Source organism: Melozone crissalis, unplaced genomic scaffold (assembly GCF_028551555.1).
Source record: "Melozone crissalis strain CALT ecotype California unplaced genomic scaffold, PUWL_Pcris_2 ptg000016l_1, whole genome shotgun sequence".
Taxonomy (NCBI): Eukaryota; Metazoa; Chordata; class Aves; order Passeriformes; family Passerellidae; genus Melozone; species Melozone crissalis.
Genome location: NW_026535794.1, coordinates 17,417,924 through 17,438,287, shown reverse-complemented (window position 1 = coordinate 17,438,287; position 20,364 = coordinate 17,417,924). Strand labels below are relative to the sequence as shown.

The 20,364-nt window shown below is 40.8% G+C and overlaps 1 protein-coding gene across 1 annotated transcript in view; it reads left to right on the top strand.

Moving 5' to 3' along the window:
• Window positions 1–18,658, top strand: part of GAD2 (glutamate decarboxylase 2) — a 40,133-nt gene extending 21,475 nt beyond the window's left edge. Inside the window, exons 8-16 of the mRNA XM_054273417.1 lie at window positions 930–1,009; window positions 4,097–4,151; window positions 5,578–5,694; window positions 6,808–6,872; window positions 10,665–10,743; window positions 12,422–12,571; window positions 14,305–14,412; window positions 15,359–15,448; window positions 16,076–18,658. Coding sequence (XP_054129392.1) covers window positions 930–1,009; window positions 4,097–4,151; window positions 5,578–5,694; window positions 6,808–6,872; window positions 10,665–10,743; window positions 12,422–12,571; window positions 14,305–14,412; window positions 15,359–15,448; window positions 16,076–16,249 — 918 coding nt within the window. The 3' untranslated portion in view covers window positions 16,250–18,658. The remainder of the gene's footprint in view (window positions 1–929; window positions 1,010–4,096; window positions 4,152–5,577; window positions 5,695–6,807; window positions 6,873–10,664; window positions 10,744–12,421; window positions 12,572–14,304; window positions 14,413–15,358; window positions 15,449–16,075) is intronic.
• Window positions 18,659–20,364: the final 1,706 nt, after the last annotated feature.

Below are 20,364 nucleotides of genomic sequence, written 5' to 3'. Positions count from 1 at the left end.
CTTACTTTCTTCTTTAACACTCTGGACACTTAAAAAGCCTTGTTAGGTTTTTGTCTTCTGGATCTTTTTTATAGTGTTACATCCTAAGTTAATGATACTGTAGTATCTAAAGAATTTCCATTTTTTCAATGTTTAATAAACTGTAGTTAAAATAGATAATAAATATTGTACTTTAGACAATATTGTTAACAGCTGGGTTTGAGTTAATACAAAACCAGATTCTTGGGGCTATAATTTGATATAAAACTGTTGCATTATCCTAATCACTGGGATTCAATTTAGGATTATACACCAACATTGGTTTGGGAGTTAAGTCCTATGAGCAAGAGAAAATTAGGCCAATGTACACTCCAGTATGTAGCTTACACATTTTATTTGTGTATACAGATTAACTAATAGTCTTACTATAATGATAATAATAGCCCTATTCTGATTTTAAACTTCAGTAGCTGTATTTATTAGTAGGAGTTATTGCTGGCTTTCACTGGCATGACATCACAATTAGGCTTCCTATTTTCATTTCTCTCTTTTTCTCTGGGCAGAATATACATTGTAGCACATGACTGTGGGCATCACAAACTAAATGAATTCTCTAGGGAAGACTATTTTGTTTCAGTAAATCAAGCTCACAGCAGAATCTGTACGAGCAATAGAAGCTGCAGGTTTGCATCAAGGTCCAGCATGGACCACAGTTGTTTCTGTAACATTCCCGGAGTAAACCCAGATTAGAGTGATTGCTGTTCCTCCAGTTGATGGTACTGACCTTCTTTGAAGCCTCAAATTACAGTGATCAGTTTCCAAAAGGGCTCTGAATATAATTACTGCCTTGTGGAACTTCTTGCTGAAGGGTTTGCCAGAGGGTAGTGTTTTATATTAAATTAAATAATAAATATTAAAAAAAATAAATAATAATAAATTTATTTTTTCAGAGTCACTTTTCTGTGAAGAAAGGAGCTGCAGCTTTGGGTATTGGTACAGATAGTGTGATTTTGATTAGATGTGATGAAAGGTAAGTGAAGATGTCAAATACACCTTTTATTGTGGTGCATAACAAAGGATCATCAGGTGCTCATCTCAGAGAGAGTATGTAGGATGTGGTCAGCAGTTGGTGTAATTTGTCATGGCACTATCATCTTCATCAGCTATACACTAATTCATCCCACCTGAGAAACTGGCTCTGTTAGTAGCTTCTTTATAGGTCCATTTTTGGAGTTCATAAAATATCTTAGAAGTTCCTTTCCTCAGAGGTTTCTGATTTTTTTTTTGTGTTTCATTCTGATGTGATACAGGATATAAAACTAATAGAATTCTTTACATTTTGGGCTAAGAAACCGGGAGAAAGCTTGTTTTGGTCAAATCAGACTCTCACGTTTTGATCCATTAAGATGAGCTGCAGTGGGCCTTTTGTAGGAATAAAATATTTAGGAGCATTTGCTAGTATAATTCTACTACTTCATGTCCCCACCATCTTTCTCAGCTGGATTGCATTCTCTCAGTGCCCTTGACAGGGACATGTTTGTGACAGGATGTGCAGAGAAGGATCGTGGCAGCATTGAGGGAAGCACAGGCTCAGGAGGATGGTGGTCCCTGGAAGCCAACAGCACAGGAGGCAGCTGATGTGCAGCTCACACAGGCCCTGAGAAAGGGTGGGAGATAAATCACTGCTTACCTCACCCAACTAAAAGGTTTCAATCCTCTGTGAAACCCCATTTTGAGAGAAAAGTATATTAACAAAATCAGCATGTTCTGATAAAAAGTTTCTGGTTTAGGGAAAACACTTTCTGTGGGACAAAAAATTAATACAATAATTCTTACTGATTCTATTGAGAGTCTTTCCAATAGAAAATGCTATTTGATTCCCTCACTATTATAAGGTATTGAATAATTACATCTCTAATAGAATGGAAGGCTTTGCTGCTATCACAATGCTCTGCTCCAACATTAAAAAACAAGCATCAAGTAAGCAATTTACAGTGCTTATCACAGTGCCTGCATATTGACTTATGGTCCTATTATCTCTTTATTAACAAAAGACTGAACACACCTTGAAGAGATTTAATGACGTCAGAACAACCAACACATATCATAATAAATCCTCAGTTGTTTCTGTTCACTGGAGATGGATGTGGATCAATGAAGCCATGACTTCTTTTTCTCCTTGTGCAAGTTCAGTGTGATGGTTTTCTGTAAAGAACACACAGGTTGGGCTACCCATGCTGAATTAAACAGCAGGATTCCTGTGTGTCTCACAGGCACCACAGGGACACAGCACAGGAACAGAGCAGATTGTTTGCAGAGGATGTGGGCTGGTTTGGTTGGGAAGAGCCTCTGTGAAGATGTGGGCCTGTGAAAAGAGCATGTTGATTTATTTTTGATGTTTTCAGTATGACCAAGCATACTTCCAGTGCCTCTTTCCCATTCTGACCCACACCTGCCAAGCTTGCCTTGTTTACCTGGTAAACCTTGACCCTGCTTGGGTATTGCACTCCCCTGGCCATGAATTCCTGCATCTACTCGATGTGACATGAGGCTGGAAAATCGCTTGCTTTGATAAAAAATTTGGGCAGTGAAAGCATCTGCCCAGTTCTGTGTATGTTTCTATGCACAAGCTCACTAAATCAGAAACTATTAAAGATCAACATCTAAATTATGTTTTGAAGAGGAACTCATTGCCCTCCTTTGACATGGTTTTATTTTCTTTATTCCTCTCATGATCCCAGGAACATTTTTGAGTGTTAGACTACTACTGCTTTTCTCTTATCATGTACATGTGTCTGGGGGGAGCTCACAAGGAGCTGAATACTCTTTGGACCTTCCTTGCATTTCTGCAAGAAAAATTTGGGTTAATTTTTAGCTTTTTAGAGCTTTTTATTTTTAGTTATTCTTTTCGTATTTTACTGTTTTGAATATGCAGGAGAGATTTCCCAAAAAAACTCAGCAGTACAAACCCATTTCTACTAAAATCAATGCCATCTTACTGTACGCTGTGTGAGGATGGAAGCTTACTAAACCAGCAGTATCTTATTACAATAAATTAATAATTTTTTTAAAAGGACGTGCATGAAAATGTCATGAAAACAGGTCAAGGGTTTACATGCAAAAGGAAACTAAAACTAATGGGTTTATTAGTTTCCACTTCATTTTGAGCTTTAATTAAGGTTCTTTTTTTTTATAGCAGCAGGAATGAGGGCCTAGTGAAAGAAAAAAATCTGAAAAAGTCTTAAAAAATTTGTAACAATCTAAATGTACAACATTCAAAGCTGGTGAAGACTTTATTTCTGTAACATGGGAATCTATCATTTTTGTATTGCTGGTATTCATACTGACTCTTATTTCATAGACTTGCTTGTGTCTATAGCAAAGAAAACCATAGCCTTCATATTCAGTATCAGCACTGTTTTATCTTGCACTTGGTTTATTCAGAGGATTTCCTAAATCAGCCTTCAAGCCTTGCCCAGCTGACTCTGCAGTGGATGGTTCATGTGGCGGTGTTGCAAATGCGGTCGGTGCAAGGAGCCTGACAGTGCATTTGGCGAGTCTGGACTGGCAGCTTCGCACACCCTGCTTCCAGGGAGGGCAGACATGCAATTCCCTGAGCCGTGGGAAAGTCACCGTGGCACGCCTCCATCCCTGGGAAGGCAGCAGAGACGGCTGCTGACAGCACCGCTGGCTGGCACTGCTCAGGGCTGTGCAGCTCTTCTGGCTTTTTCTGTGCCTGCTGATCTGGGATTTGGGATTTGGCACCCGGTGAATTCTTGGGACACTGGGCTGAGCCTCTCCCTGGGAGACTGAGGCTTATTCCCAGGACTGTAACTTCAGGCAGGACCAGGAGGCTCCAGGGAGCTGCATCAGTCTTTAATGGGGTGGCCACGAGATAGTTTCTCTCAGTTCCCATCACTATATTGATGCAAATGTATTGACTAAATAAACAGGGTAAAAAAGACTAATGGACAGAGTCTTTCTGTGCTCTTCAATGCAGCATAACTCTTGGTCAAAAAAGTCACTTTGCTCCTTCTTTGGGTTTCCTATTAAGTGAAGAAGTAACAGCAAAAGTTGATTTTGAGTTACTGATATAACTAACTCTCTCTTGCTCCAGAGGGAAAATGATCCCATCAGACCTTGAAAGAAGAATTGTTGAAGCTAAACAAAAAGTAAGTTTACCAACTTTCCTGCTTCCAAAGATGAAAAAACTGAAGAATGGCAAAGGCAGTTGTTTGCTTTCCTTGGTAAAACAACACAGGCTTGCCCATTAAGTTTTGATTTATTTCTTAGAAATGTAGCCTGCCAATTAATGAGGCAAGAGTTGCTGAGAAAATAGGTTTATAACTACTTTATAATATCCATGACCTATTTGGCTTTCTTTTTTATATGATGTTTTGCATAACATCCTCCTCTTCTATATTATCAGCCTATGATGCAGCTTCTCAGCTGAGTATTGTCAAACTCTGAGTCATCATTTTGGGGGATTTGTTTTATTCTAATGCATTGAAAATATTTTTCATAGACTCACCAAATCAGTGGACGGTAAACTAAAATCCACATATCTCTAAAAATGCACACACTTGTATTTGTTCACTGAGAGAAGCTAGAATTAAAACATCAGATTAAAGTATGCAATAAACTCAACCCTATGCTTTCAGCATTTATATTCACTAGACACACAGCAGCCAAACCTGATTAATAGCACAAATCTTCATTAAAAGCACATTTTCCCCAATAAATGCAATACAGTTGATAAAAAAAAAAAAGGCAGAATGTTAATAGAGTGCTACTCAAACCTCCTGACTGTTGCAGAAGGAAGTTTGGACTTTTTTGATGGTTTGAACCTCAGTTCTGCAAAGAGAAAAGTAGCCATTCTTGACATCTAAGTACTCCTTATAAAATCAACATAACTGAAAATGAAATTAAAATGGAACACTTCTATAAATTTTAGCAGACCCCAGTTCTCATAGTGCAGAAGTGATGGCTGGTGAGTGCTCTGCTGTGAGGCACAGCATTTAGCAGATGGAGTTCAAGAGATGAGATAGTCCCTGGCCTCTGTGGAGGCTGCTGCCTTCATCTTTGAAGAGCTGTCTCCCTGCTCTGCCTTGGGGATGAGGATGGAGCCCCTCACCTCCCCTGCCCCACATCAGACCCCATGTTCCAGTGACAAAACCGGGGCACCCCATGGCCAGACCAGGATAATTGCACTGCAGCCCAGGGCACAGTCCCCAGCATCGCTTCTCTCGCTGTGGTGCCTGGTTGAGGTTTGTTTATGTGACATCCTGCAGTGCAGACTTTTTTGTTTCAGGCTTCAGGCAGGTGGTGTGAAGCAGAATTGCTCTGTTGAGCCCGTACCTGTCCCAGCATCCTCATAAATGGAGGATGCTGGTTTGGAAGTTTGCTGCCACCTTAAGGTAGAAACTGAAATATCGCTGGCATCTGAACGTGGAGAAAGCCAGTGTGACCGAGCAGGGATGGGCTGTGGCAGACACTCGTGGGGTCACTGTGGAGCAGCACACGGGGAGCTGGGGCTGCCAGGGGATGAGGGGGCTGCAGCACTCTGACCATGCACAACCTCCCTCTGCTTTCTTGCAGGGATTTGTTCCTTTTCTGGTGAGTGCCACAGCTGGGACAACGGTGTATGGGGCGTTTGATCCTCTCATAGCTATTGCAGACATCTGCAAGAAATACAAAATCTGGATGCATGTGGATGTAAGTACCATCATATGTGGAGGGCTGGATTACAAGGTGTATTAACATTAATTTATTCATTTTGGAGAGTGTCATCTTGTACAAAACCCATTGTATTTAGTTCCTGTAATTAAGTCTAACATTCAAGCACTGACTTCCCACTTCTCTGAAAGGCTCAGGTCAGGGGGATATTTTAGGAGCTGTGACTGTGCTTGTACTTGTAGCAACTGGGACACTTAAGTTGACCTAGTTTGAGTGCTTTTAGCTTTCAGCTTTATCTTAAATGCCATTAGTAAAGAAATACATAAGAAGCATACTGAGACCTGGCTCAGCTTCTGCAGCAGCTGCAAAATAAATATATAAGGAAAAGGATACATTTGTCTGAAATAAAGTACTGCAAATTGCTGATCAGGTTAATGCAAGTGCTAGGGAAATTTATCAGATTGGCTTCTTAGCTTTTTCCAGGCTCTTGCCAAGAAATCTTTCTAAAGGATCATCTTCCAGCCCTAGAATATCTTCTATGTCATTTTTGCAAATACTTTCTCCAAAAAGGCTTGGTAATTGACTTCTCATAGATTTGGGAGTCTTGATTTTGAATTACTGTGTCAGCCAAAATCAGTCTATTCAAAGGAAGAATTTCTATTTACCTTAAATACTTCTCAGTCACATGAAATGCCTGCTTGTCCCAGATCTCTGATGAAAGCAAATGAGTAGAGGGCAAGCAGTAGTGGGTCCAAAATATGATGACAATCCCCCAGAGCAGCTGAGATCCCAGCCTGTTTGTTACTATAACTTAGTGACTGCAGGAGAAAAGGCAGCTGACCCAGGAGCAGATCTGCAGGTCGTTAATTACAGCATGGGGCAGCCCTTGGGTGTGCTGGTGTCAGAGGAGGGGGTGAGTGAGGGATTTGCAGATGAGCAGGGTGGGAGCCTGGATTTGGGGCTATTCACTGCTGCTTCCAAGCTGCTGGGAGAAAATTGTCAGCACAGCTCATGCCTCAGGCCCCATCTGCCTGGTCACTTTGGAGTGTGCCACATCAGTGACATAAAAGGGTCCCAAACCGATGGGAGGGCACAGATGTCATCAGGGAGGGAAGCAGAGCTCTCATTAAGGTGCTGTGCCATGCCTTGCAGGGAGCGTGGGGAGGTGGGCTCCTGATGTCGAGGAAACACAAATGGAAGTTGAACGGCGTTGAAAGGTAAGGTTTATTAGTATCAATGAAAGACATTTATTAAATGCATTTTAACATACTTGTCATTACCATAGCAATGCCTGTAAAAATCAAGGATCAGTGTTAGCTCTGGGATACAGTTGGGAGAAATCATATAAACTGCCCTTCCAGCTGAAGCAGCATTGCAGAGTGCCTTTGTGACAATTTGTTCTGAAGTATAAACAGCAAACATTCCATGCTTGTTTCTCTCTTCTCCCACCATGCATTCATAGGTCCAGAGCAGTCTCTACAGCATTCTCTGATTCAGCATCCAACATGAATTAGCAGTCTCATTTCTCTAAGAAGTGAATCTTGTAGGTCATGTACACTGAAGTATAAAACTCAAAGTATAAAATGTGGGTGCACCTGCAGTTAGGACAGATGTCCTGCTCTGTCACTTCTGGAGAGAATAGCCCTTTCCAGACTGTGTTACTGATGTCTTCAGTAAATCTGTGCCTGGATATAGACACAGTTGTAGTCATGGACTCATAAACACTGCAGATAATGCAGACAAATGTAAGTGATGCTAGTCCAGGCTGGAACGACTGAACTTGAACTTAAACCCAGCTGGTTACTCAGAAACACTAGTTAAGCTGTGGATGTTGAGATTTATCTACATTCAAGATGTACCTACGATTTTAGGGTGTTGAGATTTATCTGCATTCAAGGAAAGACAAAAACCATTCAGGATTTCGGTGAGCCACAAATGAGTGGAAGCTCAGAGAGTATTTAGAGACATTTCAGAGGTGCTTGCCCTGTTTTGAATTCTTCCCAGTCACCTATATAGTCCACTTTCTAGAGGCAGTATACTGGACTGGATGGAGTCACTTGCATTTCTGTATTTACTGACGCTCATAATGTTTGAGAGTAAAGCATTACTCCCTTCCTCCTTCTTTATCACTAAATCAAATTGCTGTTCCTTGCCAATTAAAATTACAAACAACTTCCTCATTGTGATCCTGGAGATTAGGAGGATACCTTGATGATTCAGTTCTTTTCTCATACATCTCTTATGCAAAATTTGGAAAGCAGCCAATGATTCTATGATTTCATTTAGTTAAGACTGCCTGCAGCACTCCAGACTTATATATCATGCATTAAAAGGACAAATATCCAGCAAGAAAAAATCTGCCTCATTGCCTTTGAGGGCAGAGTATGAAACAAAGGGTTTGCCTCTCAAATTGCTGTCCAAATTGTGCTGGAATGAGAAGTTCAGGTTAAATCTACTTTGGAGTATTTTCCACATAATTTAGATCCAGAACTCCACTGGATTTTATTAAGTGCTTTGATAAGTACCATCCCAATATGTTTGGCAGAGAATTAAGGAAATTTGGTATTTTGAATGCTGTTGCTCTCCGTACTGGACACAGTGGCTCATTTCAGTGCATCCAGATCTGGAGTATGGGAACCTTTAGAGCAGACCTTTCAAGGACCTTTCTGTTTCATGGTAGATAATGGAGTCACCACAGGTGTGAGTAGAAGAGAACTGAAGCTGTTACTCATGTTTGATGGGAGAGGGAACGTTTACTGCAGCACACTGTGCCCTGAGTACTCACATCCTTCAGGTGACAGCCAGCCAGCAGAAGCACTCCTGTCACAGGAGGATGACTTCAGGACTGTCCTTGCCAGGCCCTCCAGTCTCCCCATGGCAGATCTCAAGGTGCTGGAAGGCACCCTGGAGGAACACAAGCCCCAGTGTGTGGAGCAGATGGGTCTGGCCAACATCAGGAGTTCCAGCCCGGTGTCCCCCGTGCAGGGCTCAGGCAGGGGCTCACAGCTGCGTGAGAAAATCCTGTGTGCAGTGAGTGAGGGCTCCCTTAGAGGGGCTGGGCACCCTTCCCAGGGCTGTGGCTGCTCAGTGGTTGCATCAGTCTGTATTTAATGATGGCTCAGGACCAAATTCTGCCAGTCACAAATCTCTCCTGTCATCCATTTGAAATCTATAAAGGAAAATCTTTTTTTCTGTCTTTGACCCATAGCCAAAAAATCACATAGGATTTTGGTGCTCAGTTATTTGGTCAAACATGAGATGCTTTTGGAAAACATCTGTGGATTCTATAGACTTTTTTACTTTTTGTCTTGGTCATCAATTTCTTCAAACCATACTGATGACAGAAGCCCAAAATAACTGATAACAAATGAAAAATGGTGGAATTTTATTTTACATAATTAATTATTTTTCTGTACACAGTTGGTATGTAATTAGGTAAATAAGTGACCATCAGGTAGATTAAATGTTTTAGACAGATAATTCCCATCTGGCTGTTGTCAGTAAGTAACCCTTTTGCTTGAGAAAATGCATACCACTATTGTTACTTAGAGGTCTCTTAAAGAATTTCCATCTGATTTTGCATAGGCACAAATAAAATTAAAAAGCATCATATCAAGGGAAATTCATAGACTTGAGTGAATATTCAGAACCATTAGCTTTGGTGTTGTAATCATATGACTGACTGAGCTGATTAAAAGCTGCCAAATACTCAAAAAGCCAAGCCAAGTGGCCAGATGTTGCCTGTGGAAGACTGTTCCCTACAGATTTTGCATCAGGCACTTGCACAGTCCCATTTAAATAGCAAAGAAGAAAGCACAGAAGTACTGCCTGATGTCCATGTGAATTTTGAAGTCTCTTGCTTTGAAGGAGTGGAAGCAATTTGGCAGGAGGTGCAGAAACCTGTAGCACTGCCTCCAAGTGCTACAAAGGAAAACACTGCTAGATTCTAACCTGCTCACCTCTGTTCTCATCAGTGTTACCTGCAAGTGTGCCCTGGGTCCTTTAACTATTCCCGTGCCTCAGTTGACTGATTTATACCAATTTAAACCATCAAAATATGAATCACTGCACTAGATAAAATCACATGCACTATGTGTCCTTGACAGCTTGCCAAATTAGATGCAAATATATACATTTATCAGCTAACTCATCATATGCAACAATAGTAATTACAAAATAGCCAGTCGAGCATAACACAAAATTAAAATAATAAACAACTGGACAATCTTCTATTTAGCCCTCACCAAAGTCCCAAATGCCTCTTCTCTAGACTGTGTTGTGTCAGCTCTGTGCTTGTTCCCAAAACCTAGGCTGACAGCAGTTTTTCCAACACATGTGTTCTGAAGAGAAGCAGAATCAGACTCTTTTCTGGCAAGGTGGATCAGTTTAATGCTTATTATTGTAGTTGTGTGAATTGCTGTAGCCAAGCAAAAATTAAGGAGCTACAAAAATTTGCTGTCATCAGAGCAACAATAAAAATTACTTTGGGCCAGTTTTTCCAGGTTACTCAGAGACTTAGTGATACCCAGAAGTATTCTATGGAATTTTTTAAATGCCTGTGTGAGCTAGTTATGAAAGTTTTGCTGCAACTGGAATAGAAGGAGGGAGATCTGCTGAGTTGCCAGCTTCTTATCTGCATCTTTAATTGATTGTGCAATTTTAGAAAGTTCATCAGTCAAGTGCGTGTTTTTAGGAAGTTTGCCCTATGTTTGTAAAGTACAGATGACTCCCCAGAAAGTTTAATGCTGATTAATTTTAGTGGATAGAGCAATTATCCTGTGGTAATTTGCCAGGATTGTCATCCAAAAGCCAACTGGAGTGGATTAGGTCCCCTGTGAAGGCATTACTTTCCTAATATCAGCCATGATCATTTTCAGCTTTGGTTGCTCAGAAAAAGGAAAAAAAGTGAGTATTGCTACATGTTTGGTATTACTCTAATTATTTCTAAATGCCTTTGGGGTTTCATCACATAGTACAATAGCTGAGTTTCATGTGGTTTTCTGTCCCAGGGCTAACTCAGTAACCTGGAACCCTCACAAGATGATGGGCGTCCCACTGCAGTGTTCAGCCCTGCTAGTAAGAGAAGAGGTATGTCACAATGTACATGCTTCTCTGCTTCTTTCTGGCATTTTACTGCTGAAAATCCTGGATATTTTCTTCATAACTGTGCCATAGCTAATACTTGCTAATGTGATGAGGATTATAACAGGAACTGAGAAAAGACCTCTGTTCATATGCTTCAGCCATGACTGCAGAAGGAATTAAAGCAGGTGTCTTGCAAAAATGAGTCTATCAATGGCAATATCTGTACAGAGTTTTGTGACTTTCCATTCTAAATATCTATGGTTAAGTTGTGGCTGCAGGACTGTGTAACCCCACTAGTTGCTGTGTAGCATAAGATGTAACTGCATGCAAACTCTGGTCCTCTTGGGGTGAAAGTCGTGGTTTACATGCAGCACAACATTTGGTCCACAATCAAGGCATCATTACACTTTCTAGACTTTTATGATATTCTTACCCAGCTTTGATCTATATATCCACTCGGGGCACATGGAAGTAAAAATGGAACACTAAGTGCACTTGGAATAAAAAGTAAATGTTTCATTTAGTGCTAGAATTTGAATTACCCTTCAAGCCTGTAATTTTCATATAACCATCACTGACTGGGACAGCTGCTGTATAGCCACCACTTAATAGACCAGCTATCAAAAAGCTGGTTGCTGTTTTGCTAACAGCTGTACAACAGATTGTATACAAAGTGGTTGCACTTAGGAAGACAGAAACTGGCTTTTATTTGCCCTCTGGGTCAGTTCCCCAAGACAAAGCCTGCCCAGCTGAAGTCAGTACCATCCCTGACTTCTAGTGCGAACAGATGGTTCAGATTAGGAGAAAGTCAATTTTTTTCCCCCTCTCATTTTGCTATCTCAGTTTTGAGTTACACATAAAGATTAGACTTGATGATAAACAGCCATGTTATGATTCTTCTTGGACTGGAAATTGCCATTTTAGGCAACAGCCCTAAGGTAAACCATAAACTTGGTTGAGAACTTAACTAGAGCCAGAACGTGGCTGTCTGCATTTTACTTAAAAAGCTAAAAAGGAAACCTCATGCTTTCATCAGCCAGGTTTCCTCACCTTGTTGGCTTCTATCCCTCCCACAAAGGTACCTCTTAGAATGGTATGTTGCAGCCCAGAAATAGGTCTAGCTGGGTTTTTAAAGGCCATATGCTCTTCTGTCTGCTCAAAGCTTTCTATACTGCTTAAGCATCCAAGCTACAGCTGAGGGCTTTGCAGAAAAGAACTGTTCCTACAAAGAAAGAAAACAATAAAAATCAGAATTTTAGAGACCAAAGCAATTGAAAAGTGCTGTGATATTCTTTAGATTAGTCACTAGTTATCTTTGTCTGACTCAGAAAAGAAGCCTTCAAAGGAAAGGAGGAAAAGGAACCAGAACAAAGAATAAAAGGAAAGACCCAAAAATTAGGTTAAGTATAAGATTGCTAGGAAGCACAATGTCCAGCTTTTTAAAAAAATTATTTGGATCTGGGAGTGGATTACACATTGCTGGATCAGGTACCAAGGCATCTTGGGCACTGACAGGGATTAATCCATTGAGCAACTCTCTGGTTTTTTGAGATTTTTTGATCTTCCTTTTGCGCTTGGGCATATATTCGGCTGAATTTGGGTGTTTGCAATTTTTCACCCAAATCAGGCCTCAGAGCAGTAGTCAAATGTGTGCTGACATCCCTGTGCTTGTGTCCATAAGGGATTGATGCAGAGTTGCAATCAAATGCATGCTTCCTACCTCTTCCAACAAGACAAGCACTACGACCTGTCCTACGACACGGGGGACAAGGCTCTGCAGTGTGGGCGGCACGTTGATGTCTTCAAGCTATGGCTGATGTGGAGGGCAAAGGTAGGACTGCCTGCTACACATTTGTTTGTATTAAAATAATGCACACCAGACACACTTGAGGGGTTTTTTTTTTCCTGTAATCATAATTTTAGAAATAACCTGACCTGAATTTCACATATATAACATGAAAGAAAGAACATGATTATTTTCTGGGGGTTTTATACTTTTAAGGACGGAGCTTCAAAGCAGCACGCATGATTTTGAAACTTGAACTGTATGGCTTTGCATAGCATTTGCCTTGTGTAACTGTAGGAGTCTAACAGCATAAATCATGTGCCTAGGAATGTTGCTACAAAGATTTCTGGAAATAAAAAGATGTTTTCATTATATTCAGAAATTATACATGGCAAATCAAGACTGGAATACCTAGGCAATACCTAATTGCATGCAGTAGATAGGAAGTAGTCTTTTGAAGGACAGAGGAAAACTTCCCTGGGAAATCTGTAAACACTAGCTGTAGTGATTACTTTATCTGTATTGCTAAATAGGTTCTTGTGTGTATTTATTTAATCTGTTACATCAGGTTGCCTAAGGTTGGTTCAGAGGAGATGAGATCACTGTTTTCATTTCCAGAAAGCCTTAAAGATTCTCATGTGCTTCATTAAACCTCTGAGGAGGTGTGGGAGTCTGTAAAGGAGGATGCAATAGCTGTGGTGCTAACTGGGGTCTGCAGAGTGGCAGGTGATTTTAGCCACATGTCCCTTTTACTCCAAGCCTTTCTCCCAGGGCTACCTCTACTCTGTTTTAAAATCTTTATACACAGAGGAATAATGACAAGGGCTTTTTAAGTCAGTTCTGCACTGCCAGAACAGATTTAGCAGGGACATACATCCATTACTCAGAGACATTTCTCCCAAAGCCCACTTTTTCAATATGCCTTGCACTGCTTTTTCTCTTCTCACACTCTGCTTGTAATATTAACATTACAAAATAGGGTGTGTGTTTCTTAAAGAGTTTATCTATTCCAGCTGTTTATTCCCCTTCCTCCCTCTTGAAGCTGCATCCTTTGTTTGGGGCATCACAGTTGGTGATTGCAGTAACAATTATGATGTCACAGAGAGGATTATGACTTCTGCCAGGGAAGAAAAATCAGGCTTTTCTGCAGCTCTTAAAAACACAGCTTCTGATTTTGTGTGGTATCTGTTAGAAAAGAAGAGAGAAGAACACTACAGAGGCAGGGTGGTATCTAAACAAAGTGTGCTTTTCCACAGACATTACACTGGACTTTAAAACTGTATCTACCCATTCTGTGCTTAACTAAAATGAAAAAAATTATTATTGGAAAGTCCCCAGAATATTATTATAGAAGATGAAAATCCCCTATCCTGAAAATAGTGGGAGACTCCCCATATCTGGAACTCAACACCTCCTGAAGACCCCTCTCCGTTCCAGTGCAAACTGTCCAAAACCACCTTCACCCTCTCTGCAAAATCTGCCAGAGGCACCCTTTGAGGTGCTATTCAAGTTCTCAGCAAAATATTCCTGAGAACCAAGCAAGTGCCTGATGCTTATTTTGCAGTGTTGGCTACAGGGGTGTCAGTGGCAAGAGCTGGAGACCAGTGAGCTCTGCTTATCAAAGTGCCTTTATCACATAGAATCAGATCCTTGATCTCACAGGGACTTCTGAGAGGTGACTTCTGCTGATGTGTTGGCAAGTATTACATGGTCCTTTCGCCCTTTTAATTCATAGAACAGACCCTTACATAACTTCTTTTCTTCATCTCTCTGTAAAGGGAACCACAGGATTTGAAGCACAAATTGATAAGTGCTTGGAACTTGCTGAGTACCTATACAACAAAATAAAGAACAGAGAAGGGTATGAAATGGTGTTTGATGGAAAGGTAAGTAGTGCAACTTCTTTTTCTCAGTTGGGCAACAGTGTTTGCTTCATTACCTATTGGGATGCTACCAAAATCAAACAGCATGAGACAGAAAGCAGGGACCCTTGTAACAAAACCTCTTGTGCCAGTTTCTCTCTGCCTCATGGAATGCAGGGACAAGGGAGATGAGGCATCTGTGCATAAGTGTTCAATTTTCTCAGTTTAACCCTGCTGAAACAAAACCCTGGTATCTCAGCCTAACACAACACACAGAGGTACAATGAGAACAAGCCCTTAAGTTGTAAAAACAAGTTGATGTTTGTTAATAACAGGGTCTGTTAGGAGTGGGTGTACAGTACCCCACAAAATGCACCAAAAATGCAAAAAATGTCAACAAGTTCTTACTTTATGCCTTTCTGCTCAGTGGTCCCATAGATGTTAAATGAGCTAAGATGCTGTGCTGCATGCATTTCAATACAGCAGCTAGCTGAATCAAATTGAGAAGTAATAAATTCCATTAAATGCAAGAAAATCTTAGACTATCTTATGGAACACCTGTGGCTCCTGTTTACAAAATCAGATTCTGTATTCTTCTGTCATGTAATAAAAGTAAATGACACGGTCCTCACCTCTAAATTATCTGTAATAGACTCTTGCCTTAGCCACGCAATCCCTTCAGCCCCCAGAGGGGACAGGAGCTGCAAAATCCAGATGCCTTTCAGAAAGGCATAAATATATTTGCCCAGCTGGATGATGTGTTTTTGCATCTGACACCCTGGGAATAAATTGCTTAAAATTATCTTTTCTGCATTAATAATGATGATGACTCTCAGTGGACCACAATAATGAAAACCATTGACTGCTGTCACAAGATGATGTATGGGAGGGAGGGAAGGCATGAACTTAATTTCAATTGAGATATTATGAGCATTTCTTACAACATAAACCATTGTTATTCTGTGCTTAGCCCCAGCACACCAATGTCTGCTTCTGGTACATCCCTCCCAGCCTGCGTGGAGTGGAGGAGGGCGAGGAGAGGACGAGCCGCCTGATGAAGGTGAGCAGTGAAACCTGCAGGCAGGCAGTGCCCACACTGACCACAGGGCACAGGGCAAGGGAGGTGCTGGCAAATGACAGCTCCATGGTCCTTTTACTGCAGGCCAATGTGGCACCACCTTCTCTGGTCCCCAGGTTGGTGTTCCCTGGCTTTGCCCCATGTCCAGAGCCTGTATTTGCCCTGTGTTTATGCACTGGAGGCACTGGGAACTGCAGTCACCAAACACAGCAAGGGCAGCGAAAGCTCAGCAGCACTGCAGCACCCAGGCATGTGAAACCAATTGTAGCCATGTTGTGAACAGTACAAAAAACAGCTACTGTGTCCCTGTCAGCAATGTTGAGGGAGTAGAAGAGGGGAATTTCCCCAGTCATTTAAAGAGCACGACAAAGAAACAGGATAAATTGAATGCCTTTTCAGTGTGACATTTATTCCTTACTGGAGGTTAATATTTTTATTGATATTGGATGTAATTTCATTTCAGCTGCTTGTAGCCCCCATCCTCTATAAAAAAAAGGACGTGTACTATGTTTTAATAACAATGAGGGTGATGACAATAATGACAATAATGAAAATAATGACAATAATAATAGTCATCACCATCGTCCCCTACTTTCTGTTGCTCTGCAGGTGGCACCAGTGATAAAAGCCAGGATGATGGAGTATGGCACCACCATGGTGAGCTATCAGCCCCTGGGGGACAAAGTGAACTTCTTCCGCATGGTCATCTCCAACCCTGCGGCCACTCACCAGGACATTGATTTCCTGATTGATGAGATAGAGCGCCTGGGACAAGATCTATAAGAGCTGGGTGGAAAGCCTGTTCCTGGACCTCTAAGTAGACAATTAAGTTGTCACAAACTGTGCGAATGTATTTGTAGTTTGTTCCAAAGTAAATCTATTTCTATATTGTGGCGTTGGAGTAGAGTACAGTTTAAAATCAAGAAACATGGCTCCTTTAAAGTCCTTTCCTGAGTTTTAGAATGCCTCCTTAATAATTAGGTGCACAAAAAAGCTTCATTGAAACAAATAAGGAAGACCAGAAGATACTTAAAATTTTATCCCAAATTTTAACACAGTAATTACTTTAAATTAACAGCAATCAGACTGAATGATGCCAAAGTTGCCCAAAATTATGACAAAATCAGGTTGGGGGAAGTGGGAGGGGGTGGTGAGATGCAGAATATACATGCTGTATGTTTAAAAGTGAAAGGATTTTGCCTTTTTCGTAGTATTAGAACAGAATTTCTAATTTACCTATAGCAACATTTCAAATGTATTTAAATAAGTATAGTTTTACAAAAGGAAATATATATATATATAAAAAATCCTATTTTGTAAACTATATATTTTTATTTTATATGGGTTATAAAACTGCAAGTACAGAAGCTGAAAATTAACTGGGATTCTTTTTCTTTTGATGGAGGTGCCTCAAATATTTATTACTGCTTATTTTAAAAGACAAGCCCACATAATACATTCTTTCTCCATGTCATATGGATTGTACATCTCCAGGGTTGGTTACTGAAAAACCTCAAGAGGACTGCAGCTCTTACAACCACTTAATAAGATCAATTACAGTACAACAATAGGATGCTATTATTCCTAATTATGTTTCCCACGTGGCCTGAGCAGACGCACAATCGATATACAGTGCTAACCGAGACTGAAATGAGGTTGTATTTGGATGGTTTCTGTGTTCTGTGTTTAAAAAGCCTATTAAAAAAAAAGGTCACAGCTGAGTAAATTCTTATCTCAAAAGTATTTCTGCTGTGAGCAGTCCCAGACTACATTGAAAACCTCACAGCTACTTTAAAAAGGTGAAGACTTCTTACAGATGTACAGGTCTGCAAGACAAGGCCTAAATTAAATGTGACTGTAATCTGAGTGACAGGGATGGGGTCTCAGGACAGGCGGGTTTGTCAAAGGATTTTCACAGTGCTGGACTCCATCCTTGTCTACAGTGAAGTCAAGATATGGCTACATCTGCCAAAGAACAACCCCTACAGAGCCTCAAAACCTCTTTAGAAACCATGGGCACAGCTCTTGCAGAAATTATTTGCTGCATCATTCCTTAGCTTTAGAGGTGTCTCTGGCATGGAAAATTAAATTTATCCTTTCTCCCCCCAACATCTGGAAGTGTTGGTAAGAGTTCTGCAGCTTAGACCTGTCTACTTATAACCCTACTAAAGCTTTGTTTTAACTTTGCCTGAATGGCCAACTTGTGTTTGTAAAGCAATATGGTTTTGCTGTCTCTAAAATACTTGAAGACAAAAAAAGAAGTGCAATGTGGGTTTAATTTCATCTAAAATAGATAAATGGAGTATTGATTCAGTGTAATATGAGGACATGAAGTAAGAGGAAATAAATAGTGTCTGTAATTGTGTTGCCTTTATTATATTGATAGTACTGTTTTGTCACCTCAGATTGAGGCTGTGCACTTTAGATTTAAACTGTACAATGTTGCAAATCAACATGTGTTGCTGTATGAGCTTGTACAATATATTATTGATATGTCATTATTTGTGTGGTAGTAGTATTGACTCTTGATATTGTAAGAACTGCATTCACGCCTGTCCCTCTACTGTATCTTTGCTTGGTGTTAACCTCTCCTCTCAGCTTCTGGGCACGGCCCTCACCTCACAAAGTGGATTTCCATTCCACCTGCATTGTGTTTCAAGCCAAGCTGCAGAGGAGATACCAGTTCTATCAGGAAGGCCTCAATGTGACCTCTGCTAAACGTGTCAAAATCAGCAGATTAATCACTGAAATACTGAGTAGAGCAGCAAATTATATTATTTTTTCTTGCTGGGAAAAAGGCAAGCAAAGAACTTACAAAGTAAAAATAGGACAGGGACAATGACAAAGGTGATCAGTAGCCTGGTTACATCTTGCATGTGCAATTCCTTTTAAAGTGCTAAGTGCAAACAGCGTATTTATTAAATGTATGTGCCAATCCAAGATTTACATTTGGTGTTCCAGGAGAACCAGCATTTTTTTTTACACATTACTGTACTTATTGCAGCCAGGAAGGAGCGGCATAGCAATCTGTTCTTGTGTTTGACCAAAGTATCTTATCTGTGGTGTTGATCTAAATCCAAATAAAAGTGTAACCTGTGACTCTGGGTCTTTTCATTGGCAGCACTGATGAGCACTCTAAGCATTTGTGCCATTTTGGAGAAAGGCCCCAATAAAGAGAATGTTTAATTGGAACTCTTGATGTCTCCTGCTGGATTTGTTCATTACAAGATGCATTCTGTTCACTACTGTAACATAAAAATATCAACTCCACCACCAGACTTTTTCTGAGTCAGTACTCCAGACCTTTTTGGGAGGCAATACTCAGCACCAGCATACAAAGGTAAATCTGCCCTCTGCTATTCCTGTACCTTATCTTTACAAGATGGATTTCATTTTTTCACCTCAGACAGCCTAAAATTTTTTTATGCTCTGTTTTTGTCTTTTTATTTCACAAGTACTTATCCCCAAATTAAAAACAGACTCAAATCAGCCTTCAGGACAGCAGTGAACACAGTCAGGGCACTTGCCAGGACAGCACAGACTATACAATGGCAACAATTTAAAATGGCTGTGAAGTAAAAAAGACAAAACAACCAATACAAAAACTTAAGATTTTAGACTTTATGTCTCTCCTTGCCCAAGGCTACCTCCCTTCAAAATCTGCCACCAATCTGCTCTATTTCTCTTCCACCCTCTGTAGTGCTGCCGATGCATTACCATCAACTGAGAAATTAAACAATGCTGTTAAAGCCATGGCAGTCTGGAAGCCCATGCCTGAAATGGGATTTTTTCTTCTAAAATTTCTTTAACTCTCTAGCAGAATTTAAGATGAACACCTGTGCTGAATACCTGCAGAGAGCCCAGCTAGGAGATCTGTAAGGAAACAGAGGGAGAACTTGTGGGGATAAGTTACTGTCCTCGTCCCAGTGAAGCTCTCCATTTGGCACTGGTTTAGCCTTTCTGAGCACTACCCTCAGAGGAATGGATGAAGCTTGGGCTTGTAAAATGACTGGCTTGCCTCAATACCCAGTAGTTAATTACTGCTGGGGGTTAATGCAGGAAAAAACCAGCGTAGGTGGGCTCTTGTGCAGCTTCTGCAAATCCTTGACCCTGGTGCCCTATTGTCAGCCATGAGAGTGGCTGAGGGGCAGATAAGAGGCTGAAGAAGCTGTCATAAACATGATGGAGTGCCCAAGGATGTGGCTGATGTGGTCATTGGCTCTTGACGACTTTGGCTCCTGGTGGATGCTGCTCGTTCTGCAAACGTCCTCCAGGCAGGATCCAGAGAGAGATTACCTCTCCCCCTCTCCCCTACCCATCATCTCCAAGGAAGGCAGGGTTAAGTAGCAGGTTAGTAGTGCTTGACTTCTGTGTCAGCATGGCTCAGGAATGAACAAAGCAAGACAGAGCTCAAGAAGATGTGTGTCTTCTGTCAGACTTAGCCAAGCTAACTGCCAAGAAGAAATTCATTCTACATAGAAAGTGAGCCCCATACAAAGGAACAAATCTCTGTCTTTAATGTGCTAATGTCGGAGTCCTACAGTGTCTGAACCATCATGTTTCTACCTGGCCAGCCTAAGGAAAGGGACTAATTCAGCCATCAAGGGAAAGCCAAGTGCTGTAGCTGAAAGAATTAGACCTGACTTTGTTCTTCACTGAAAAGACAGAACACCTAAAGGTCATGGCACTGTTCATTACAGCACTCTAGGGTGCAGGTGTCTAGATTTTACACTGTACTTTGGAGCAAGAAACTGGGTCTGAGGTTAGAAGAAAAGGAATATTTACCTCTTTCTGTAATAGAATAAAAGTCTTGCTGCTGAAATTCTTGCATTGTAAGTGAAGATGAAAGAACCCCTGTTCCATAAATTCCCATTTCATGAACAGAGCAAAGGCTGTTT